The sequence below is a fragment of the Mugil cephalus genome, chromosome 13, assembly GCF_022458985.1.
Source record: "Mugil cephalus isolate CIBA_MC_2020 chromosome 13, CIBA_Mcephalus_1.1, whole genome shotgun sequence".
In the NCBI taxonomy this organism is placed as follows: Eukaryota; Metazoa; Chordata; class Actinopteri; order Mugiliformes; family Mugilidae; genus Mugil; species Mugil cephalus.
In genome coordinates, this window is record NC_061782.1 from 10,377,962 (window position 1) to 10,405,118 (window position 27,157).

Here is a 27,157-nt window from a genome sequence, read left to right on the forward strand (position 1 = left end):
TTGGATCAAGTGAAACAGTGACACCAGAGTGTTATCATGTCCATCAACCATTATTAACCATTACGATTATTTTCACTGGTGGAAAGTAAGTCAGATACTGCACAACAAGTTACTTTTTTTCGTCCACCACTACTGGTTATTCGTTTGAGTTGATTAACGCTATTCTTTTATTGTGCGCCCGTCTTCCCGTTTAATCTGATGGGGACTTTGTGCTGCTGCTTAGTTCAGCGAGGCGCCTCTGTTTCTGCATTTGCACCGCAGAAAGTCCGTTTCTAGTGAGATGAGGATCCTCAGTGCGCATGGCACAGCGACTGCGCTGGAGTGAAAATGTATATCCAGTCATCTGAACACTACCTCAACTAAGGACGCACCGAGGAGACTCGTTCATCTTCGGCCAACTGCACAAACTAAAGCTGTTTTCCCTTCATCCCGGAGCCTTCGATCGCGAAGGGTGATCTCACCATATGCGCTGACGGGATTCAATGTGCCACTATATAACATCCACACAGAGGCTACCGACCCGCTCCTCTCCGGATGAATCAAGCCCGAGGATAGAGGACTTTATTTTAAAGCAGATACGGAGTGTTCCAAATCTGTAACTCTCATAATCCTGAGCGTCCTTTTGATATTTTTTGGAGAGAAGCGTTTTGGTGCAGGAGACTCGAGGGATACCACTACTGTTGCTGCTTGCTTTTGCACAAAGAAGCGCGTCAGATTGGATTTAAGCTGCAGTCCACTTCACACCAACTGCATTGCCATAACTGAAGGGGGGAAATGTATGTATCGTGAAATTATGCTCTGGCAGCTTTTCTCGTCAACTCTTTGCTGGATTTACAGATTTGTGTCTACAAGTGGGGCGTTTTTCTGCCTTTCAGCTCCAGATAATATCACTTTACAACTACGATGAGACAACGTGGAGGGCCAACTAGAGGTAATGTTGCTTACAGAAGTGCACTGAGGGAGCAGGACAGTGACTTCCAGAGGATACCTGCAGAGGAGTGAATGCCGTCTCCGATGTGGAGCTTGTCGCTGTCCGACGCGCGAGTGGTGCTGAAATTTGGATGATGCCGAGCCAGCGACTGCAAGGCTGCCGCTCCCTGCACTTCAACGAGGACAACGGCCGCTTCGTGCTGCTCGCCATCCTCATCATAGTGTACCTGCTGTGCGGCGCTGCGGTCTTCTCGGCCATAGAGAGGCCCTCGGAGCTGCGGGCTCACGGCCGCTGGAACGGGACGCTCCTCAACTTCAGCGAGACCTTCAACATCAGCCTGCAGGACCTCAACTCCTTCCTGCGAGAGTACGAGACCGCCATCGCCGCCGGGATCCGAGCTGATGCTCTGAGGCCAAGATGGGATTTTACTGGGGCTTTTTATTTTGTTGGAACTGTGGTGTCGACTATAGGTGGGTAATTTCTGCAGCATGCACTGAATTCCCTGACCTTTTGCGTCCATCTGGTTGCAGGACCGGTGTCATTTACATTCTCATGTATTATTCCATTTAAAACAAAAAACACACACACACACAAGTTCACGTGAGGAAAAAAGAAAATAAACTCAATGAATACATAATCAGCTCACACCGTGAAGACAGCAGTTGCTAAACCTCTGTGGCACATTGGAGTCTAAACACTGAACAAATCGGGTCTTATAAATAAATAAATGGTTTTTAGTGAAATGGTTTTTCTTGGTTAAATAATCACATCATTACTTTCAGTCTGGGTGTCAGTGGCGCTGGAGCTGTCTCCCTGTGGGCTGCTTTCTTTCCACCCAGCTTACATACAGAATAACAGATTACATTTGTGTGCGTGTGTGTGTGTGTTTTTTCCCCCCGGTCATGTGTTACATTTTGGCTGGGAGGGAGTTTGGCAATGGGCGCGACATCTGACTCGCCTGCCATTTGGAACGGCACACTCATCCCTGGCTATAGGACAGCACCCATGGGTGCAGTCTTTTTTTGGCCACATTTCCGTTCAAACCAGCAGGAATGTCAATGAGAAGCCCCTTTCTGCCGCCCCCCCCCCCATTTAACATTTACTTGTGCAATAGGTCAGAAAAGAGCAAGTGGCCCTCCCAGGGCACCCCGAGGGCCAACGGTGTGGTGCACTGCATGCGTGATGTCCCCGACACCCACTCCTCCCCCACAGCTTAAAGTAAGCGGGCGATTGTGAACGGGTGAACGAGGAAATGAACACACGGCAGGTAGTAATTTGAGCTGACAGCAGCTGTCTGTCGCTGACCTTGCCCTCAACGCACAATCACACACATTCATACAGTATTTACACAATGTAATGCCTCTGGCACCTCCTTTTAATTGAGTGCTGTGGCGAGGTGTGTGATAAGGAGAATCATTGGGTGCGAGTGGGTACAGAGGCAGAATTGGATCCTCTCGAGTAGAGAACCTGTCACAACTTTATTTACTGTAGCGCTGTCAGGAGAGCGCTATTGGCCTTTCCACCTCCTGCTCTTCAATGCACAAATGTACAAACACAGGGAGCTCTCGGGGGACCCGTGCTCTCAGCTCAGCCAATCACAGGAAGGGACTGCAGCAGCTGTGTTTGTGTACATGTCTGTGGCAGGTTGAAATCCTTTTGTCCTCCTCTTGTCATGCAGCATCAGCGTCTTCCCTCAACAGGCAGATCACATAAACTGACTCAGCCGCTTTAGGGAAAAATAAGCGTGATGTCAAGATTCTCTCTACAGTATTTGTCTCTTTCATATGCGCGCATGGATTTCTGTCTGGAGTTTCGTCCAGCTTTGATCTTCATCCTCCCGGCCCCGTGGCTTGTGCGCTACTTTTCCCCGCATGCTCGCGAGCTAGTGATATAAAAGGGATTTCGGGGCCTCCCCGCACAACTGTTCATCATAGTGGCATCCCCTGCACGCTCCAGACGCTCCTCCCGAACTCTTCTCGCCTCTGCTGTGGCAGAGGCTTCAGATCAGGCAGTGACTCTTGGCTCCATTGATGTGCTTCCACAGAGTCTCTTTGAAGAATGAAAGCGAAGCTGGGGCCCGCCCGAGGCGGTTGTTTACCTGGGGTTTCGGCCAGGTTCACTCGCCACTGGTGCTGCACTCGGCGTGCTGTTTTAGAAATTTCAGGAAACACTGTCGAGAATGTAATACACGAAACGCGTGTCGTCCAAACAAATGCAGCATGCCTTGGCAGATGGAGTTGGACAGATGTCATGGAAAGATGTCACGGAACTGTGGATGTAGCAAAATAACTCCAGATTTTCAGAACACTTTAAGGACTTCTCGCTAAGATGGCATTAAGTTTGACACAGAAAGCTCAATCTTGACCTTGAAAAAGGCAGTTGACAAAAACAAACTCACTTACGCTGTTTGGAGGATTTTTCTGCACTACTACAGAATAGAGTAGCAGCAGCTGTAGAACAGTTGTCACTGAGGCGTCTCTGCTGACAGCGAAACAAGCGACACTGTTTTCAGGGATGGGGGTATGTTTGTTGGTTGAGCCAGTCACTCCACCACTTTGGTCTAGACTGAAATACACTTTTCTTTTTTGGATATACTGTCATGACATTGTGCGGTACAGTACTGTGGTGGTTAGCACTGAAGCCCCACAGCAAGAAGGTTCTGAGTGTTTACATGTTCTCCCCCGGGTTCCCTCCAGTTGCTTCCTCCCACAGTCAAAGAAAGACATGCTCATTAACTTAACTGGTGATTCTAAAGTGGTCGTAGGTGTGAGTGTGAATGGTTTTCTATCTGTCTGTGTTTGCCCTGTGATGGACTGGCGATCTGTACAGGGTGTACCCTGCCTCTCGCCCAGTGACAGCTGGGATAGACTCCAGCTCCGACCACGACCCTAGAGGCCAAACAGTTATGGAAAACCAGTGAATGAATGAATGTCATGACATTTGGTAAAAATGCCCAAGGTGACCATGGCAACTTTTCATTGGACCTGTTTTTTCCCAGGAAATTATTTTAGTAATACTGTATACCGACACAAAATATGCATTTACAGACATCAAAGAACGAATCCCAGTAATTAGGTGGTGAAAGGAAACTTTAAGCGTCCAGAAGTCACCAAGGCTAACAGTTTATCAAGCTAACCATCGGGAAATGTGATGTAAGGAATGATAAGGCATAATGAAAATATGAGGTTCACAGGGATATCAACATTTTCCTCAGACATATTACAAAATCATGAAGAAAACTGTACCACTAAGTGTAGCTACTAAAATAGCTTCGGTCACAAAATGTTCATATTGTGTAACACAAACTTATACAAAGGCATCACATAAGAACTGGATGCTGCGCTGTGAGTCATTAAAGGTACTGCAACAAAATAAAAGTGGTGCATAAAAACAAAAAAAAGCACTATAAAAGAGATATTGAAAGGGCAGTTCCAACAAGAAAAGTCAATTATTATTGTCTGTTTTATGAATTTGAGTGGGAATGGGAGGGCAGTGTCATGTGAAGTGATCAATGCCATTTGCCCCCTAATCAATTTTTACACAACTTAAAGTGTATGGATGGCGTATGGAGTTCAGTACATTGACTACATGGTTTAGCATAAACATAGAATTAGAATTATCTTTGCGAGCGTGTTGATATTTGCATCTAACTCCAAGTAGGAGTTATTTGTCTCACAGTGGTGCATCAAAGAGTTTCTGGATTCATGTCTTGGTTGCGTTGCCCTACATTTTCCTGACACGGCTCCAGCATTTGCATTCTCATTAAGGAGGGCACAAGAGTCTGCTCTGTAAATAGCGTTTCTATCAATACAAAAGCTTTTTATAACCTTCCGGGCTGATTGATAGCCGACGATTGCCAATTAGGACAGCTCTCTGTAGTCATTCGCGGGGCCTTCAAGTCCTTGTCTGAAGTCCCTGCAATGGCATTTTGGAGGAATGCTTAGTCAGTTTTAAAGCGCTGACAGAGGGAAGACTTGTCAGGAAATCAAGTTGATCAGTGACGCCTTTTAACCTGCTGAGAAAAGAGCAGATACAGACGGTTTTAATGGTGCAGCAGTTCAAGGAAATGTTCATCTGCAAGTTTGGATTGTGTTCTGGGCTATTTATTCCTGGGGACAGAGTCTGTCCTGGCTTCTCTTGCCCCTGGGAGCTACTGCAGCTCCATCACACTGTTATCCACCCACTCAGAGGAGCCACACAGGCAGACAAGGCAGATAGGGCAGTTTAACAAACAGCGCACAACAGACCCACATGCGGGTTTGGCTTTGAATGAAGCCTAATTTAACCCCGGTGCAGCCCAAATCTCGCAAAATGAGAATAAATTCCCGAGTCGGGTCGGGTTAAGAGAACATAAAGAAAAAAAAAGAAACCCTGGCTGTCTAGAGCAGTGCTGCAGCGAGATGAAAAAGAGCTCATCTCTGTGGATACACAGAAATATTCAGTATCTCTTCCATCACAAACCACTGGGTTGAAATCTGATCCTTAAAACAATCATTAGGCTGAGGCTGAGGTTTATGCTCTAATGCACATGTTGTGTTTTGCTGAGGTGTGGAAACAGTTCTGTGGTATTTTACAGCGCTATCGAATTGCTTTGGAAACACCTCTTAAGATTCAAGCTAAAGCTGTATTAATCAATATTTCCACATTATGTATGGCTGTATGTGATATAAAAGTAGTCTCTCAAGGAAAACCCAGGGAGAAATATCACCTAAATACACTTTATATGTGTTTCTTTCAACTCATTGGTTCAGATTTAGAAGCTGTTTTAGCAGTGGATCAGACAAAGTTAACAACTGGTCGCTGAGCATTATGGACCAAAAAGCGAAAAGGAGAGTCATTGTCGAGGTTAATGTCACTGGGTCACCTGAAGCTGGAACAAATGCCAATATTGATTCATGTCTGCCGTAGCTGTAAATGGCTAACAGATAGTCCATCTTCTGCTGAATTCTAGGGGAATCAAAACACATGACAATTTGAAATAATGCCAGCGACAGTGGTTGTCTTTTTTGTGTCATTCTGTGACCAGCCGTGATCTGATTGTTATGTTGCATACCGCCTGCCTGCCTCTTCGGATAGCAGGGCAGACTCAAAGGATATTTACTGTGCGATTGTTTAAGTGCTGTCAAAGGATGCCAAAACTGACCTTTGTATTGTTTCGTAGATGAATTTTTGATGAACAACTGCAGTAAGCGCTCTGCTCACTGATACACAGCTGAAAACTCAACTAAGGGCTTGACAGTTAAGTGTTTTTTATTTTTTATTTTTTTATCTGAGGCTGCTGCAGCATAGAAATGTTCATTTTGCATTAGCGGCAATTTCTGAATCCATTTGTTGACAATTTAGCATTCACAGCCAGATCTCTCTTTATAGAGATTATATCACCTGGAGCATTATTTCTTCGCCCTAGCAGCCTTGTACAGTACGTAATAATGAAAAACGATGAATATTGCAATAGTTTAATCAGCAGACCCTAGGCTCCACCACCACAGTACTACAGCATACGGCAATATGCTGTAACAGTCACATAAACATTTATATAAATAAAAATCTTTATGATTGCCCCTTTAAATAACACTGACAGGGTCTCTGTGGATCAGGCTTGTTCCAGTGCATCTCAAAGATACTTGATCAGTTTGGATCTAGGGAATTTGAAAACCAGAACATTATATTATCATGTTCAATGTCATTTACTGCACCTGTCAGTGGTTTTAATGTTGTGGCTGATTGATACAGCAGCATTTGTCGCAGCGCTCTTAGAACTCCCCGGACTCCACGTTTGATACAGTCACGTTTTTGATACCACGTTTGTGTCCAAAATTTTGATTTCATTCTACCGCTCCTATGTCAGGTAAATTACCATTTGAAGCGGCGTGTGAGGATGCTTCATCTCGCCAACTCGAGTGAAACCCGACGCCCTATAGCGTCCGAGGAATCACAGCAGATGTTGTCAGTTCAGGAGAGCGACTGCAGATTCCTGTTAATGAGCCGTGAATCTGACCTTATGCTTCTACCGCAGAACACCGGAGAGAACAGGCATGAGAGGGAAGTTTTGTAAACTCATTACTTCAAAAACTATTATCTTGAAATCTAAACGTACAAAGCAAGGATTTGATCAAGAAGTAATCAAAACTGCAGAAACGTGTCCCATATTTCTAAACAATTAGAGGCCTATATAGACCCCTTCACAGTTTGTAAACAATGTGACATTTTTTTTTTTTGTTTGTTTTTTGTTTTTTTGAGGGGTGGGGTTTAACTGGATGCAAAACATCTCAAAATCTATAGCTTGTAAACAGCGATTAGCATATTTCAATGGACTGTTTTGACACAAATGGATGTGAAAAATGCATATTTTAGAGAACATACTAATGAACCCCTGAGACCGTGAGTGTTATTTTAAAAAGTTGACTCTGATTGATGGGACTCTATTCACTGACCCCTACACTCACTCACTGGATGGATGATTTGACCGAAGGAGGACACAGAAGGGACAAAGTCTGGTCTGTCTTTATCAAGTGAAGCCTCTCCAATAATAAGTAAGTGGAAACACTGTGGAGGGCTAAGTAGTAAATGCAACTTCTGCTTGGACACCCTGGGAACACACAACTAATGTTACATTAGCTCGCAATTAGCATTAGCATTAACGTGTCACAAGATTCCCTAAATAATGACTAACTTAATGTAATTTCAGTCACAATTTATTCTAACCCAAAATGTTTTCCAGACTGAAACTGATGATGCCTTACATATTAATCTTATCTGATATGAAGTGTTGTTGATTGTTTCACTCCAATCCTTTCTTTTAATCGCCAAAGCTAAAGTTGTCAGCGGCTGGTATGTGATAAAACTTTTTTTCGATTTTTTGGTTTTGGCTCCAAAAATACAGCAACACGACATTTCTATGGTTGTGACAGTGACAGTGTTCGCCTCAAGCTTCCCTCCAGTTAACATTGTGACGTCTCAGTGACGTCTCTCTCTTCCTCATCCTCATGTGCCATTTTAAAAAGTGCTGATTTAGCAGCAGTCTTTCACTGAGACACACTTGTGAGGTCTCGCAAGCGACTGTTACATGGCCGTCTGACCAGCGCTATTGTACCAGGAATAGAACCGCGGGCCACATTTATACAGCGCTTTGTAATTCACGTGCCTCTGAGGTTACAAGACAATATCACCTCTGCCCGGTAGAGCGTGCGTTTGGCCTTTAGACGCAGTGAAATGTCACATGACGGACGCGTGGATTCCTCAAAGCAGCCCGTGTTTCTGCTTTGATGGCGTGTTCTTTTTTAGATTAACCGCTCTGCTCTGCGCCTCCTCGTTGGGACAAAACCATCTGTGTTGTTGTTGCTGGTGGTGTATGTTATGAATGTGCTTTCAGGGGGTGGGCGGGAAAGGTTTGCAATCTGTGAAAGCAGATTCATCTCTGCGCGGCCGTGGTTCAGACATGTTCCTGACGCCCGTGTCCTCAGCACCGCAGACACTGCTGATTCCTATCCATCTCCAATCTAACGTCTTTGTGACTTCTTCTGCTCACAGCCACGTGGTGTCTTCCTGTCAGCTGGTCAGTCACTCTTTTTGTTCGTTGTTGTTGCTGCTGCTGCCGCCTTTTTTTCCTCCTCTCTTCAGACCTCCAGGGATGCCCCGTGAAATCGCAGACTCAGAGAAAATGTCACTGTTAAAAATGGAAAACGGAGGCCCTTCAGTCAGGTGAAAGGCGGCGGAGGGGGTCTTTTTAGATTGCGTTGAGACCAGACGTTAAGCGTAGGAACTGCACCCCTCGGTGAGGAAGTTGAGTTGAATTGTTCTGCTGCTGCGTAGAAGTGTAAATTATGAGAGAGCCCAGGCAGAAACTCAAGTCTTAAAGCTGCTCTAGTCGATACATCATAAAAAAAGGAGATGATAAACTCTCATACGTCTCACAATAACGTCTGGTAGCTTTAGTTTCATCATCGCTAGGCTAGCGCGGTTGATCTCAAGCCAAAAATAGGATATGGAGGTCTATGGAGGCAAAGTTTATGCTTGTCTGTGTCGCCCTTTCACACAGTGGAGCAAATTGATGTCAGTGCTGCTGGCACACAGTGTCCCTTAATGTTGTTTCAGCTGGTTGACTATATGCTAAATAGACAACCTGGTGTCTGTGAGCAGAGTAGTCTCTACATGTCTCACCGTAACCCATCAATGCAGGACTACAGACCTTGTGGAAGGTGATTGTTGCGAGAATTGCTTTCGTAACAGAATGAGAAGTTTTGCAGAAAGAAGTTTGCAGAAGTTCTGCAGGAACACGACCGCTTCTTTTGTGTTCGTAGTCTATACCTTCCGTGCCTTACCTCTTCTATTGCTGTTCGAGCAGAGTAAGCGTCAAAGCATAATGTCAGCTTAGCTCAGATTCTTTTCACGGCAGGTATTAAGACTGGATCTAGAAAGTTAATAAGCTTATTAAAAATGGTCAATGCTGTAAATTTATGGGGAAAAATACTTTTACTGCCTGAATTGCGATTATATTTACGTGAGCAACCCCCACACGTTGCGTTCATGACCTCATGTAGAAATTTTCCTAAAGGGTCAGAGCTCACGAGCTGTAGTGTTTATGCTGACATTTAGAAATGGTGAAGGTGCACGGTAGGTTAATGTAATATGCAATTTAGTCATGAAGCATTTTGCTCAAAATTTTTAACATGTGTCAGAAATGATGACATTTCACGAGGCTGTTTCCAGCATGAAGCTACCCAGACGTTAGCGTGTTCTCTAGCTGCCAGAAGTTGTCGTGCAGTGGCGTTCCCGTGACTCACAGCTGATGTCACCACTTGAACACCAAGCAATTTGTGTACAAAAGCACAATCCAAGCTTCACCAAGGTCGGTGGCTATAAATACCTGTACATATTTTGTGTCTGTTCCAGTAATAATAGAAAGAATTCCTGGAAAACACCAGCTGTAGCACTCAAAACTGAAAAATTATCTTGGGCGCCATGGGTATCTGTACAATATGTCATGACAATATATCCAAAATAAGAAGAGATATTTTAGTCCAAGCCAAAGTGGTGGACTGACTGGCTTGAACAAAGGGACATGCTGTCATCCCTTGGAAACAGTGCTTCTTGTTTTGCTGTCAGCAGAGACACCTCGGTGACAACTGGTCTGCAGCTGCAGCCATCGCACCTTTAGTGCGCTACGGCAAAAAATCCAAAGAAGAGTGGCACCTTTGTTTTTTTATCAATTGCCTCTTTCAGGCTCAAGAGTCAGTTTCTGTGTCAAATTTTACCACAACCCAGAAGAGGAGTCCTTAAAGTGTTCAGAAAAACTGGACATGTTTAACTACTTCAACAGTTCCATTACACGCTTTGGTTGAATCAACCTTGTACCTGCAGTGGATGACCTTTTTTTAATTTGAGTAAATATTTGAGTTCACTCAGAAACGTACAACCGGGATGTAAAAATGCACTTGTTCCAGATAGGACATCTCTCTTAGTTCCTCTCCTTTCAGGACGCTTCCTGCTGCGTGGTGGAAATGTATCTGTGTGTGTTTGTGTGCGAGGTAGACCTGCTGAGAAGCATGGGCTTCAATAAATCCACATCACAATTAACCGGTTGCGTACAGGAAGGTTGTGCACACCTCTGCGCACGGTCGATGCAACTCATAAATCTGCTCTGACTTTCTAAGGCGTCTTCTCGCCCACGTACAGTAACTCACAGACTCAAATCACCCTGTGGCCGAGTGAAACCAAGATCATTTTAGAGGACACAGCAAAAATTCGCTGGGATTCCTCCCCCTGAATCTGATTAGCATTTCACTGATTCTGCTCTTTGCACCAACAAGGCGAGAGCAGGGTGAGCTCCACTCGTTCTCCGCTGCTCCGCACCTGTTTCAGACCTGCTCTCCAATGGGGTTAATTTTGACTGACGTTACAGATTTATGTTCTGGTGGTAACATTTTGATCGTCGTGAATTTCTCTGGAATTCAATTTGCACAGGTGCCGAAGACATTGCTGACTTGCAGCTGAGAGAGTTTTCGACTTCCTGCATAAGCAGAAAAGTCTGACTCCGGAGGCGGCTTTTGATGCAACGGAAGAAGAGACATCATTTGCAGCGGCAAAGGGTTTCAGCAGACCATTTATGCGCACCTTGCTCGGGATCGTGTATATGAATAGTTATCAACATTAATAAGCAAATAGTGAGTTGGTGAGCAGCGAACAGCGCCGTTTGGCTGCCGTCCATCGGTGCGAAGCAGGGGGCTGCTGGTGTGAGCCCGGAGAAAAGGCAGGAGGACGACACTTGGCTCGTAGATGTGCTGCAGTATTGCATCTTTCTAACGGCCAACAGCAAAGAGCACAGATGAAAAAATATCATTTAAAAAGTTTAATTAAATTTCTCTCTTACTTGATAAACAGCTGCTATGTTAACACGGCCAATATTTCTTCACTCTAGCTGAAATCATTTAGAGATTCACATGGATGCCACATGTGTTTACATGGGTATCAATCAAACCGTGAGGTCTGATGGAAACGTAACTGAAGAAGAGAGTTTTAATCCATTTTATTGACAAAACTGTGTCCCAAAAGTCAGATCCACGTGTTCATTGTGACTGCCCAAATACATTCTGGCATCACGTCTTTGAACAGCATGTTTTGCCACATTTCTGTCTCCTCCCAGAAACCCGTCACGGCACATGTTTGATCCGCACGGGGCAAATGTGCAGAAAGAATGTATTTATTGCACCCACGGAGAAACGGATAATCAGATCAAGTGTTTACATCGGGGGTCTTCAACGCTTTTCAGGCCAAGAACTGATGGAGAGATTAAGTAGGGATCGCCCACCTAATATATGTGTTTTCAAATATGTGTTCAAATATTAATTTTCTTATTTCAAATACGCGCAACAGTAGGGTGGATATGGAACTGCCGTGAACATAATAAATCAGTATAAAATATATATTATATATTGTGCCTGGATTCATGTCAATGTGTATTCAAAGAAATAAAAAAAAAAAAAAAACATAATTAAATTTAAAAAAACATGTCTAATCAACCAAAGATTTTGCGACCCCCCCTGCAGTACCTCTGTGGACCCCTAGGGGCCCCGTACCTCCTGTTGAAGCTCTATGATTTATGTGGTTATTATTATTATAATACAATCCTATCTGACAATATAAGACCACTCTGCTGAGACTGAGGTGGCGTTTTATTATTTTATTAACTGGGATATTATCGCAATTACGAGCCGAATACCAGTGTCCATATAAACGCAGCCGTGCATTCAAGAGGAAAAAACACGGATTGTGACCTTGAGTCACGTGGCAATCATGTGGTATGTGCATTACATTATATTACAATTTAACTGACTGGGCACTGTGTCGTCCCTGGAGCTTGAGTGTCACGTTACACATACTGCATACTGTACATAATTGCACGTCTCCCTTTACTGCGCAATCCTCTTCTTTGTGAGAATAATGTTCCTTCATTAAAATCATATGAGCACACCGGCCTCGGTGCCGCTCAGCTGACTCCAGCCCGACCCTATCATCCACAAACACACCTCCTGAGCTAATGATTGTGTAATTTTATTGCCAGCAGGCACATGAATTGAAATCATTCAAGTCGAAGACTCTCTGAGACAAATTCTTCAGCCTTTGGCCTATTGGGAGCGGCAATATTATCCTTGCGAAAACGCCAGGAGAGCCCCACAGATGAACGTATTCTGACCTCACGCTGAATTATTCTGCTTCCTCCAGGCTGCTTTCTAAAGTGAAGCATTTAATTGCGAGCAACGGAGCATTTCTCCATCATTTCTCTGCGACAGCTTTCTGCAGATTCTCTGTGTATGATCCAAGATCATTATTGGAGCTGTCAGTAACTTAGTAGTCCCTGACGGGGATCGAGTTTTTGCCCGAATATAGATTCCAGGGACTCTTGCCTTGAGATTAGCCGCGATGAAAAACCATAAAATCGAATATCTGCCATGCCTCATTTATGGCTCGCATGTCATTTGGTTGTTTCCGCTCGGCGGCTAAAAATCAGACATCAGTGCTGTTATTCTGGTCCCGCACACGCCTCGCATCCGTATTATCTATTAGCTGAACCTGGAGGCCGCGTCAGTGGCGTTTCAAAAGCTCCACCTGGACAGGTGTGTTTGCTTTGTGGAATAACACAAGTGCGCTACATGTGGCCAAGCCTTTATTCAAACACCGACGGCGCATACAGTCAAAGATAATAAGAAGCACAAGGACACGGCCTTTAGATCCATCAGGCAGAAGCTATTAAACCGATGAGAGAGCGACTCCTCAGTCACATGAAAGAACGAAATCTCTGTTACTGTTTGCAGACGGAGCCCCGTGAATCTTAAGTTTATTTTTAATTAAACCCCCGGCTGCTTTATCTGTGGACTTTTTTCAGGTCTTAAAGCCTCGCAAATACGAAAAAAAAAAATAAACAAAATGAAGACAAAAGAATAAACGCTGGCACGGCTCCAAACAGAATGCAGCGTTTTATAATTTATTTATTTCTTCGCTTTTTGACATTAAATCAATACAGGCTACGGTTGAGTCATCAGTCCTCGGGGCTGTCTTTGCCAGTGAAATTAACTACTGAGATACAATTTAGAAACAATAGAGCGGATTCGGTTATGGAGAAGCCGAGCGAATCATAAAAGCAGAGAAGAAAGAGAGAAGGTGTTTTTGTGTCACGGAGCTTTTAATTATTTTTACTTCCGTGCAAAACCGGTTACACTTTCCATTTCTCTCTGAATCAACGCTCTTTAATGAAAATTAGCCGCGCGTTTCTTTATGATCACATCAGTCTAATATTCCTTATTAATGCACAGCCTAGTGTCAGTGCTTTGACATACAGAACAAATACCAATAATTATTTCCTATGCTGTGTGTGGGTGAGCTGGCAGTGGAATTGAAAGCTGCATTGTTTCAGGGGTCCCATTGCTTTGCTGTTGCTTTTTGTTTCCTGTTCTATTAAATGCTGCACAAGTGTCCATAGCACAAATATAGAATAAACTTGGCCTTATGTAACCCGCGCCATCATCTGCTTTCTGTAAGACTGACAGCGTAGCGTGAGTATTCCTATTATTGTCCCGCCTGCCAGTAATCTTGGCAGCTCCTCGGCAGATGGTGCGGCGACGGTGTCTCAGGTCTGGCCGCGCTGCAGCTTGCTCAGCCCTCCGTCCGCCCGTCCTCTCCGCAGACCCCCGCTACGCCTCGCTCGTGACTAATGATTTCCTGTTCGTCACAGAAGCACGCAGTCATCAGAGGTGCGGGCACGAGGGGCGTTTTCTGCTGCAGCTCCTCTCTGGCCCATTTAAGCCTCATCCCAGTGGTGGGGCGTAGCTGGTTCTGACTGCGAGCTCGCTGTTAAGCACATTAATTGGGGGCGCGGGGCTGCAGAAATGTTTTTTTTTTTTCTCTTTTTTTTTTGGTTTGCAAAACAGTCACGTTAATGAATATCTGGGCACATTTTGAAGGCTTTGGGAGGAGATGTGCGCGAGGACATTGTCCTTGGTATACAGTCACCTTCAGAGGCAATATTACTTAGGAAGACATGTGAATGTACAGTGTCACATGTCCTTCACCACGAACGTAGACGCACGACCCTGGGGCTTTTAGTTGCCTTTTATTGTGAAGCTCCATTTGGAGCTTTTATCCACTTGAACTGGCTTTACTTCATATCTATCCCGTAATGTGCCTCCCGGATCTTCTTACCCATGGCCAATTAATTCAGACGTTGCCTTATATTACCATAATTGTCATCTGAACCTATTCATGCTAAATGCAGACTGCTCCAACATGAGAATGAAATGCGATCGGCTTTGCGACGGATGACCTTGTGGGCCTTTTTTTTTTTTTTTCCTGTAAATCGAATCAATATCCCTTTTTTTCCGCAATGCTTTGATTTGTAGAAGGCGTCAAGTGGGATTTCATCAAATATGACTCAACCCCCTAAGGGTGAGCTCGGTGAAGACTGCAGCACACCGCAAGGCAAGTTACGTCACCTTAGGTTTCTCTTAAATATATAATTAAACAGTTTATCCAATTTGCATGTGAATTAATGAGCTCAAACTGCAATCATCGGGGCATTTTTCTTTTTTTTTTTTTTATTGAGCAACTTCGCAAATAGCTTCAGCGACTTAATTAAGAAGTATTGTCTGTGTGGACAAAGCGTTCGACAGTTTATTCCTCCGTGTCACAGATTTTTACTGTTGCACTGGGTGACCTGTTCTTAGATCTTAAATAGTAAGTGCTGCACCAAATCTTCAGATGAAATTAGTCTGGGACAAACACAGGTTTACTTGTGTAACATTTAATAAAACCTGGGGTAGTGTTGTCCAAGGACGTTAATAAGCATTTTTAAAAGATTAAACCTTTGTATTTGTGTGATTGTTTTGGCCACTTTGGGGCTGTCAGTACAAACTGTAATCACGTCGCCATTTTGTTGGCTTTTTTTAGACATCAAGCAGTTACAGAGCAAGATTAACCTGCATGTAGAGTCGCCAAAGGGAAATGCAAATTCTCTTTTCTTTTAGCTCTGGTTTTGTTACCACCAGTTACAAAGGGAAATAAGATGCTTCACGCACCATGGCTTCTGCTATCATTTATTTATTTTCTTATAATGGTTTTCAGCATTCGGAAATCGGGGACTGATAAGGGCAGATGTTAAAATCAAGTCTAAAACGATGTACACATATGCCCTTAGAGCTATGAGATAGAAATAATAACTCATGGGTTTGTCCGAATGAGCAGAGCCTTTGACATGACACTTATTAATTTGATGCGCCATCCACGGAGGGTTTTATAGCAGCTTGAAAGATTTATGCTATAAATGGGAAGTGATGTGGTTTGGGGCGGAGTGCCGCAGGAGTGTTGAAAGATGAAATAACACAGCATTAGTCTCTGCCTTGGGATGGGATATTGACATGAGCAAAACGTAGAATACATACAGCCTTAATATTAAACCATGAAACATTTCCACCTGCAATCCACTGATATAATACTTTAGCAAATGCACCTACAGCATGTTTAAATAATTTCCATTACTGATGATAGAGGAGCATTTCATCGTATCTTGACTGAAGAAAGTTCCCTCCCTGAACTGAGCAATGAATAAACAGTGCTCTCTGTGAATGCCGTTGCCTCCGTTGCGCCGCAAACTGTCCAGATACTGAAAAGTCTGTTGCACGATTGTTGTGCAGTTCTCATTCAGTCGGATCCGGCTCTTCGGCGTAAAACGGGATGATTGATTGCTGTTGAGAGGCGAGCGGTTCACTAAGTGTAGCAAATGAAATGCAGAGCATTCATTAGGTCCGTCAATACATCTACTCGCATCAAACTGAGTAGCTTGTGCAATTTTTTTTTAGGTCCCAACTTCACTGCTACCTCTAAATGGCGATTGTAATTCGCCACTGGACTGTAATGAGAGCTGCTCGGTCTAAAGTGTGTCAGATCTCTGATAGCCACTAAGCGCTCGTGATTTACAATTGGCCGAGGGTGATTCAGTCCGGCCGTAATGCTGAATTCATCACAATGATCTATTTTTATCCTTTCAATTTCATGTCTCCTCAGCCTGATAACCATTAGAGCACCTTCTCGTTCTCTTAAAATCGTCAAACGGTTATTAATGGAAAGCGATGGCGCCATTTCCATCACTTTCCCTCTGGTTGAATCTCTAGTGTGTAATTATGTGCGTGAGCATCATTAGCCATGAGAGCATAACATCATTTCCCACGTTGAGCATACTTTATTCAATGTTAATGAATAAATAGTCTCTCGGGGGTCTGACTGAATTGGATTAGAACACATATGATTTCCTGCCTTATCAAGTTGGGCCGAATTAAATTACTCATCTTGGCTTGGACAGAGTGCTCACTGGGGTCAGCTGCTGACTTCCCCTTTACTTAAGAGTTTTAAAGAGGAAGTGCTCAAAGTAACACCTGGTTTGCATCTTGCCCGCCCTTTCGTCTCTATTATTGTTCTGTTTTCCCTAATGCGCCTTGACACAGTAGCCTGGAGTAATGGTTCTGAAATGCTACACTGAATCGATGCCTGGTGCCTTTTCCTCTCTTAGGTAATTTACTTGGTAATGAGAGACGGTGCGGAAGACTGTCTCTGCATGCGGTGGGAAGATGTAATCTGTTTTCCCCACGATACAGTTGGTTCAGAGAGTCTTGGGCTGCTAATTAATTAACAGTGAGATGCTGAAATAGGATTTCACTGAAGGGCTTAATTTGGATAATCGCTGCCCCTTCACCTTTCTGTCAGCCGGCGTTGCCCTGGTGTCTGTGACTGATCTTTGTCACAAAAGCATATAAATTTATGTCTGGAGGGACGCGTGTGCCGGAGAGGCCAAACAGTGTGTATACCTGTGTGAAAATGTGTCTGTTATATTCCCTCTTGTCTATAAAACAATCTGTATCAATCAGAGTTGATCTAAATGACCCGACATGTCAACAGCAAACCCGTGCGAGAGTGGTTTTCAGTGCTAGAGATAAGGTCAAAAAAGCCATTTTGGCTATCATAAAGGAAGTATCGTCTAGATATTGATGTCATTTATTACCTGACAAGGAGGCTTGGTGGAAAAAGGGGGGAAAGCGATGCCCTAATGCTCCGACAAGACCGAAATGGAGGATAGCCATGATGGAAAAATCAATTAACCTTGGCCTGGAAGTGAAGTAGTTGATCTTTCAGCACGATTTTATTTGTTGACAAATATACCATCTGCTGTTCTGTGGATAAGGGGCTAGACACCGTGTGTGTAGTGAAGTGTGAGTGCATCTGTATCCTTGCATTGGCCCTGGGAGAGAAATCTCACTGCCGTAGTGTGTATGCATACAGATAATCACATGGCGCATAGATGTAGGAGCAGAAGGTTTGCAAATGAAAAGTCACGTATCAGTAGATGAGCCACATACTAGAGGTTTTGTGCTCATGAAATCACTAATGCTTTAGTCTGGGTACTGCAACTTAAACTCAGTGATCTTGTTATATCATCCCATAAAAATCACGATGTGCAATAACCTTGCACACACAAAAACCTCAGTACAAGACACTTTGTGGACTAATATATCCATGAATGTCCATCAGTTGTTGAGAAGATGACAAGTGCAAGTAGGATTTCACCCGCTGATTAATTGCGCAGCGGGATTATCCCAGTTGTTTCCAGGTGTGTTTCAGGGTGTCAAAAGACCACCGAAATCCATGTGGGCAACTAATTGTGAACAGCAGATGGCAGGCTGTCAAGGGATACGCAGTGCTGGGAAATTATTTTCACAATGTATGTACAGTGGCACTGAGGTGTCAAAAAAAAATCACAAAAAGTCTAACCTGTAATCATGCTCAAAAGTTTTGCGAGTCAGTGTGTAAACACGATGACATGATGTCAGGTTGGAAATTCCAGAGACCTGTGGGATGCACGGAACAAGTCTGATCCTCAGAGGCCCCTCCCCTCAACCCATAGGACCCGTACTGACTCTTCCATAGTCGGACGTATCACCAATGATGAGTACGGAGGACCGATCGAGAGCTTTGTTGTGTGGAGCAACCGGAACCACCTACAACTCAACATCACCAAGCCTGATGAGGAGGTGGTGGTGGACTACAGGAGGAATCGGAGGAGACCTGTCCCAGTCGCCTTCCAGGGTCTGGAGGTAGAGATTGTGGACTTGTAGAAGTTGGGCTCCACGTCAACAACGGTCTGGACTGGTCACACAATGCAGACGGCCTCTACAGGAAAGGACAGAGCAGGATGTTCCTCCTAAGGAGACTGAGGTCTGTAATAGACTCCTCAAGACCTTCTACCAGTCTGTGGTTGCCAGCTGCTCTTCCTTGCTGTCGTGTGCTGGTGGGGCGGGGCCAAGACTGGCGAGGTTAACAGGCTTAATAAACTGGTGAGGAAAGCCTGCTCGGTGGTGGGATTGAACTTGGACTGCTCGGAAACAGTGGCTGAGAGGAGGGTGAAGGACAAAATCTGTGCAATGTCGGACAGTCCCTCTCATCCTCTGCACGACAAGCTGTGGCTGATGGGCAGATCATTCAGCCAGAGGATCATCCCACCCCGATGCAGAACTGAACGCCTCAGACGCTCCTTTTTGCCCTCACTGAGCCGATACGTAGCCTATTTACATACTCAATTTATTCACAACTGTTTTCACTTTGTTCTTGTTCAGTATATTTTTTGTTCACTGTTGTGTTTGTCCTACTTACTGTCTTCTGGTCACATTTTTTTCTTGACTTGTGCTGCTGTAACATTTGATTTCCCTAATGTGGATCAATAAAGTATTATCTTTTTGTTTTCATTTTTGGTTATACTTCCAATACACCATCATTTCACCAACATCGATGGTGCCCCATGAAGGTCATCTTAGACAAGGACAAAGAGCACTAGAACTTTAAGTCACTTCACAGATACTACAAGCCAAGAAAGCCCATCTGTACCTCCTCCTGCCACCACACACTTGAAGCTGTTATAACATGGCAGTACAACGAAAACAATGGGCTTGACGTTTCCTGGATTGGTCGTTACAAAGCAGGCGATTGGTTTTGTGGGGAACAGTGGGCGGTACAGACTTCTATGGATTTCTGTTCAAGGGTTCTTCACAAGGTTTGTCTTTCCTTTACGCTCTGGAGGTTTCCAGACACTCGTAAGGGAAATTAACATCAGAGCTGCACCTGCGACAATCCTTGAGGTGGAGAAGTGCTCCTTCAACATGCAGCAGAATCCACTTATTCTTCTTTCCTCTCCTCTCTTCTAATAACCCCCTTCTTCAGCTTGAACACTCAGTCAGACTGACTGAGTAATCAGGCGCCTCACTATACAGCTAAGGGACAAAATGACTTACCTAAGTTTATTCCTGATATGCTCTTCCATGAGCATCTGAGCTATTTTTGCCCAACCCTTGAGGCTAAAACATTACATTTAAGCAGTGTATGAAAACATACACTGTAAGTACCTTTCAATTATTAATGAATGTTGTAAAGTCACAAATAAGTTTTCTGATCATCCCATCTAATCTTCCGTACCGCTTAATCCTAGCTAGGGTCGCGGGGGTTTGCTGGAGCCTGTCCCAGCTGCTGTCAACAGGCGAGAGGCAGGGTAGACCCTGGACAGGTCACCAGCCTATCGCAGGGCTAACATAGAGACAAACAACCATCTGATTAATACGCACACCTAGGGTCAATTTAGAGTCACCCATCAGCCTAACGAGCTTGTCTTGGAGGTGGGAGGAAGCCGGAGTACCCGGTGAGAACCCAAGCAGACACAGGGAGAACATGCAAACGAGCTGGATCAGCGCTAACCACCGAGCCGCTGTGTCGCCCTTTCTGATCATCATTGGATCTTTTTAGTTAGTTTGCAGAGTTCCTTCCTTCTTTTTCTATGTTCCCAATTTTCTCTCCCTCCACGACATAACCGCTTAATTGCAAAGCTCTATCTTTTGAAATTATCCCAGAGTTTCTCTCCATTTCTTAATACTTCTAGCTTACATTCTTGAATTACCATTAAAACAAATATTATCCAGTATTTTTTGCACATTGTGCATACTGCACTCAATCCCCTGCTTTACTACATTTGTAATTACTAAGAAAAACCTTGCAGAAGGAAACTTGAAGCCTGATTTAAAGACCTCATTTAAACTTGAGGTTTAACTTTCACGCAAATCCTCTCTTATCTTTAAGAGACAGAATTCTTGGAGTGGAAAATGTATTAAATCTGTTTTTTGGCCAGGACTAACATTCGCGACATCTGTGTTCTGTCTCTGCAGGTTTTGGGATGACAACACCTGTGACAATTGCGGGCAAGGTGTTCTTGATCTTTTACGGACTTCTGGGCTGTGCTGCCACTATCCTCTTCTTTAACCTCTTCCTGGAGCGCATCATCACGCTTCTGGCGGTGGTGATGAAGGCCGTGAGGGAGAGGCGAATCAGGAACAGCGGCCTGCTCCCGCCAGGCATCCGTCACGACTTCTCAGCCTACTCCCTCCCGGGATGGAAGCCCTCCGTGTACCACGTGATGCTGATTCTCTGCATTTCCGCGATCACCATCTCCTGCTGCGCGTCAGCCATGTACACCCCCGTGGAGGGCTGGGCTTACTTGGACTCACTCTATTTCTGCTTCGTCACATTCAGCACCATCGGCTTTGGTGACTTTGTCAGCAGCCAGGGCGCGACTTACGAATACCAAAGCCTCTACAGGGTGGCCAACTTCTTCTTCATGCTAATGGGTGTGTGCTGCATATACTCTCTGTTCAATGTCATTTCTATTGTCATCAAGCAGGTGCTCAACTGGCTGCTGGAGAAAATGAGCTGCTTGTTTTGCCAGCGCTGCAATAAGGCCAACGCCTTCCTGGGCAGACGCAACGCCATCCGACCCGGTTCCAAGGTCCGCCAGGGTCGCCTGGGCCAGCCGCCCGACTCAGACGGACCTTGCGATAGTGACACTGAGGGACGCAGACTATCAGGGGAGATGATCTCCATGAAAGACCTGGCGGCCTCTAACAAGGTGTCGTTGGCCATCATGCAGAAGCAGCTGTCCGAGTCCGCCAATGGATACCCCAGGACAGTCTGCGGCAGCTCGCGCCATAATGGTTTCTCCGGTGGGGTTGGCGCCCTCGGTATCATGAACAACAGGCTGGCGGAGACGAGTAACTCCAGGTAGAAGATACAGTGAGACTGAAGCGTCGGAGCTTTTTTGTTGACCGCCATATAAAAATACAAGGGTTTTAAAAAAAAAAAAAAAAAAAAAGGGATTGCCGATGTAACTTGTTATGCATGATATACATGATTTATTTATTTTTTTTCTTGGCCGGAATTACAAGTCTGTCTGACTGACAAAACAACTAATGGTGATTCTAGTGATGGTTTGATGATGATGGCATGAAGAGAGAACCACAGATAAAAAGTCAAAATTTGGAAGCGTGGGTACCATCCATCACCATCTCATTAACCAAACCCAGAACAAAATCTCTTAAATAACAGTGTTAGCCTGCAGAGGAAACAGTATGCCATACTCGCTCAATATACCTGACTTAAACAACCGTAATGTTGTGTTGTAAAGGAGCCAAGGGAAGAATACAGTCTTTGCTGTTTTGGGGTTTTGCCAGTTTATCTGAATGTAGATACTGAATGCTGATGTAAACAAGCCGAATGATATAGCACATACTGATCTATGCATTGCAGTTCTCATGCATTTTTGCACCATTCCCTTCCATTGATTGTGCAAACACACCTTCTTTCCCCCCCTCTTCTTCTTCTATCCTCAGGTGATTGATTTCATTTCTAGTGTGGGAGGTTTCTTAGCGTGGCCGCGATGTAGCTGATTTCAACAGGGGCTGTAGTGAAAGGGCGGTTTATTCAGTGACATACTAACAGGCTACAAAGAGTAATTTCCTGCCGCTCACGGTGGAGAAGGGAGCAGAGTCGTGGAATGAAAATTCATTGCTCATGAGAGAGGAGCAGGCCTTCTTATCAGCTGAGAACATGCTCCGGCGTCCAAAGACTTTGACTTAAACGGTAAAAGAAGGCCCCTTCCAAGTCTTTCCCCCTTTTTTTTCCTCTAGCTTACAGCCGCCTGCAAGGAAAATAAATGATAGCGGGATATCGCGGGACGTGTTCGTAAAACTGAATAAATGAAAGTTTGTGTTTGTTGGATGCGAAGTATAAGGTAGGTGGACAAGTAGGGGAACAATAGATGGCTGTAGCCCATTCATGTTTAATGAAGCATATTGAAAGAAGCAGGGTGGATCCCAGATGCATGAGTAAAAGAGGGTTCTCATTTTCCATTTGTTTGCATTTACACATTTTTCTCTGTAAAAAAAAAAAAAAAAAAAACCTGCAGATGCCTATTCCTTCCTCTTGATTCGCAGCCTAAATGTGCAGCTGTGGTTTAACGGATGGAGGGCATTCGCAGAGGATACGGCGCTACCCTGTCAGGCTTAACGTTCAATTCCCTCGTCGCCGACAACAATTTCTTCCGAGGTGTCTGTGATTTACGGCCACGTGGCGGAGTGTGGTGTTTGCAAACACCAACATAGAGGAGGAAACACAGATACCTATCCAAGTGATGGAGGTGGAGGAGTAGGGAGAAGAGCAGCTGACAGCAGTAGAGGAAGAGGAGGTGGGGTTAATCAAGTTTATATCTAAATTCATGCAAATCTGCAGCCTCCCCCAGCCGCCGAGCGCTCAACTTTTCCTGGCGTCTCCCCAGCCCTCCTTTCCCCTTCCATCTCTGCAATCGCTTCACACACACACCCTGCACCAAAGCCCTCCTGCTTCCTATTTCTCGCGGATCTCGGCTCTCTCCTCAAGCCCATCACTGTTACACTGTGAACATGAGACACGCCATAAATGTACATACAGTATATAGCATTGGAATGTCTTTAAAAAAAAAAAAAAAAGAAAAAAAAAAGAAGCTTTTTAACGTTAAGGGTTGGGTCTGGATCTGTCCTTTTTCTTGATTTTTATCATTTCAGTGCATAGTGGTGAATAATTTCTCCCCAGTCTCTGCAAGAGGAATAGAGAAATTGACTCAGGTAGTTAAATCTTCAGGCTTGTCTTAGTTTTTCCTGCATGCCATTATGGTAAAGCCATACGAGATAGCTGTATATAAAACAGAGTACTGTTTAAAGTCTATTTTTCTACATTTAGCTTTCAAATATCTGTAAGTGGATGATTGAAAAGTCTCACTGTCACATGTCTCTTATACAGTCAGTTGCTGGATTGGCCAGATGCAGCATTCAGAGGAGCTTAACTCATTTTGCAAGATACAGAAATTTGTTGAGGTTTTTTTTTTGCAGAGTTAAGCCCGGTTTATACTTCTGCAGCAGATCAACAGATACTGGTTTGTCTGCTGGTTCGTCCGCATCGTTTTGTAATCACGCTGCTAAAACGCTAGAGTTTCTTTGTCTACTTCAAACAGTGGGGACTGGAACTGAGCATTAATCATTAATAAATGCTGAGCAACAGTTACTTCTCCTGGATTCAATCTGCGATAGATGATGCGTAAAAGGCAGGAGAAAATATAATTTTCTGTACTTCTATGGCCGCTGAGAGACATATTCGAGGAAATGCATTTTGGACTTATTACATCTGCTTCGTCGGGACATGTAGTTGCATTACTGGGGAGGTTCACGTCAGGCTACAGCGGAGGCTCGGATCCGACGCAGACGCATAAATCTGGCTTAACTCTGCAAGAAAGCCATTGCTTATTCCTTTCACAATTCCCAACAGGGTGGCTCACGAGCGGGAGAAGTGAGCGTATGTGGGTGATGTGAAGCTCGCAGCACTGAGGGCGGAGGGTTCACGTGCTGTTTAGCGGTGACACTGCAAACACAAAAAAAAAAAAAAGTGCCAAAACCCTGGGACATCTGAGCAGGAGCACGGGCATGCTGTAGCATATGACATACTGTAGTTTGAATTCAACGGCGTTCCCCACGGCTGAAATGCGTCTCGGGGGGGGAAGGTTTTATTGACGCTTCTCTGGAATGATGATTCCTGGATGCAAAGGTTGATTTTCCCTCTGAGGTTTTAGGTTACGGTGATCGAGGTTTCGGGACGTTTCCTCCCGATATCGTCCGCACCGTGACTTTAACAGACTTCCAATTAGGACCGTGTGTGTAAGTATGCATTTGTGCATCCAAACAAAGAGTGTAAATGACTGAAAATGACAGTTTCGGGAATCTGCCGAATCTTAACTGCTTCCCAAAAGAGAAGCCCCTCTAGGAGTTTTTATTGACTCGATATAATATTCGCTGATATGTATTTTACTTAAGCCTGAAACACATCAAGCTTTTAAGCCACTGAATATAATACTTAGAGTTTATTCACCTACAATGCATGCTTGGCTTGAAATCAGTTGCCTTACTTTAGTCCATGTATATTCCCCAAAAGGTTCCTTAGTGAAAAAGATTATCGTGTGTAGAGCTTGTGCGTTGTACTATACAACTATTTTGCATTTTGCAAAATCGATCTCCATTGATTGCAATGGTTTTAACTGCCCCGCTGTCCTCTGTGTCTCCTGTAAGAGGAGACAGGTGGTCTTAGGATTGACTGTATGTTTGTATTTGTCCACAGCAGAAATGCCTCTAAATAGCGGATATCGGTCTACTTTTGTTTCTAGTGCAATTAATAATTCATGTCCTCATCAAACACCAAATTGGGTTGAGCTGATGCAAAATTCAAGTGTTTGTACATAATCTGGGTGAACGTAGCAGACTTGGAGCGCATGGCTCGGCGGTTCGCGCCAAACTTGTCAGGGTCGACTCAACCCGAAACAGTCGAAGCCGCCGCTGACAGCGATTTTTTCCGCTCAATGATCATATTATTCTGCTGCATTAATTGACACTGGAATATCTGTTAGTCAACAGCGCTCTGAATGTAAAGTAGTCCTGTTAAAATGTTACGCTTCCACGGCCATTACAATAAGGAAACGACTTGTTTGACACAAGGACAGACTGGAAACGTAGTTAGTGTTAATCTTTAAAGCTGCTGACGGTGCTAATGGCATTAACGTTTATCCTACAAACTTCCCTGTAGTCGCAGTATGAGGCATAGCGCTTTGCTCCGCACCAAGGATGAGTGCATGAACTCGAGACTGTTAAAGTGGCTCATTCCAGGAGCGAAATGTATTTACATTAATTTGGTGAGGGGCGCCCTGCAAACGGCTGTTGCTGACAGGCAGGTGAACAGCTGAGCGGGTCCGTAAATGAATGATGTATCATTTGCGCTGCTCGGCTGCTTCTGATCTTTAGCGGGAGTCACGCTGTCAGCCTTGATCCAGAGCTTGATCTCCAAATCCACAGGACAAGTGAGCTTGTTTTGTTTTTGTTTGTTTTTTATGTTTTTCTTTCTTCTGAAGACCGGTAAAAGGGTGCCACAAACTTAATATAGAAGCTGCTTCATGCGTCTGTGATCCACAGTTATGTTGATCTTTGCCTCTATTGATATCAGAAATAATTCTACATGTCTCATGTTGCTTGCATCGTGGTGTAACATCCAGTTAATGTATGCAAATGAATTATGTTTGCAAGTTGCACATTTATACAAATGATTGTACTTTTATATAATGTAACTGAAATTTGTGTGAAGCAAGAAGGGGTTCCATTAAACACGGATATTTACTGACATTCCCTTGGTTTTGGTGGAGTTTCGTACAGACTTAACTGTTAAGGCTCATTTAAGTTAAAATATGCGTGAAGCTGACACCGGTGTGAGACATTTATATTTGTCTGCTGGGTTCATTTTCAACAATGGCGACTGAAACTTTCGCCAGAGACAAGTCATATGTACATATGTTTGTATCTCGAAACCTCCTCAATTAACCTTTTGGTGTGTTCCATCTTTACTTATCCAAGACACTCAATTAAAAAACAGCTGAGATGGAGAAGCAGCCAGAAACACTAAAGCGGAAACAAGCTACTCCCAGGTCGGCAGTAGCGTGCCGCCCTAGCATAGCTAGGGCATCGAACTGATGAGGAAGTCTATTAGACACCTCTATTTAACTGCAGATTTATAAGAGCCATCACATTGAACCAAATCAGCTTTACTGGTCATGTGCTATATGTGTGCACATACAAGAATGTGTTCTCTGCACACATTTGTCCACACACAGAGTAGTAATCGCGCCTGAAACAATGGGCAGTCATGCAAGGCACCCAGGGGCTCTAGGTGCTTCCTCGAGGCAACTCAACCGTGGACACGAGGCGTAGCTGACCCAATCCCAAAGCTGCTTCTCTAACCGGTACCGGTACAGCTTTTCCTGAACCATAGATTTCAAACAGGGCCGAGTTTCCTATATTATACATAACATAACTGGGACATTTACTCTGATTTGACTCGATTGCAGCTCAAAGTTCACTGATGACTCTCGTCGGGCCGATGTTGGCAGAAAACAGCAGAGATTCCAGGAAAATACTGAACCCGAGCAGCCAAGAAATAGACTGATGCACGAGCCAACTGAACAGTGGCAGTAGTGACAGTGACAGTAGTGTCCGATCTAAAAAAGCATGTTGTTTTTCCCCCCCAAATGTTCTTCAGCCAGAGAGATTGTTTTAAAACACGGCAATTTTAAGTCGACTCTAATTAACTGCTTTTAACAGATCCAACTGATCACAACAAAAAAAAAAACTGACAGAAAAACACCTATTGTTGGATTTATTTTGGCTTTAGAGACCGCCTAATTAAATTTCTGAGTGAAGGGAGGTAGAAGAAGGGGTTTGTTTTCCCATTAAGTTAAACTTCTATTTCTGA

The 27,157-nt window shown here is 44.2% G+C and overlaps 1 protein-coding gene across 1 annotated transcript; it reads left to right on the forward strand.

Moving 5' to 3' along the window:
- The first annotated feature begins 283 nt into the window (after positions 1–283).
- kcnk12 (potassium channel, subfamily K, member 12) lies at positions 284–26,034 on the forward strand. Its single transcript, XM_047602176.1, has 2 exons — positions 284–1,401; positions 20,677–26,034. Exons 1-2 carry the CDS (start codon positions 1,062–1,064, stop codon positions 21,567–21,569), a joined length of 1,233 nt encoding a protein of 410 aa, XP_047458132.1. The 5' UTR covers positions 284–1,061; the 3' UTR covers positions 21,570–26,034.
- Positions 26,035–27,157: the final 1,123 nt, after the last annotated feature.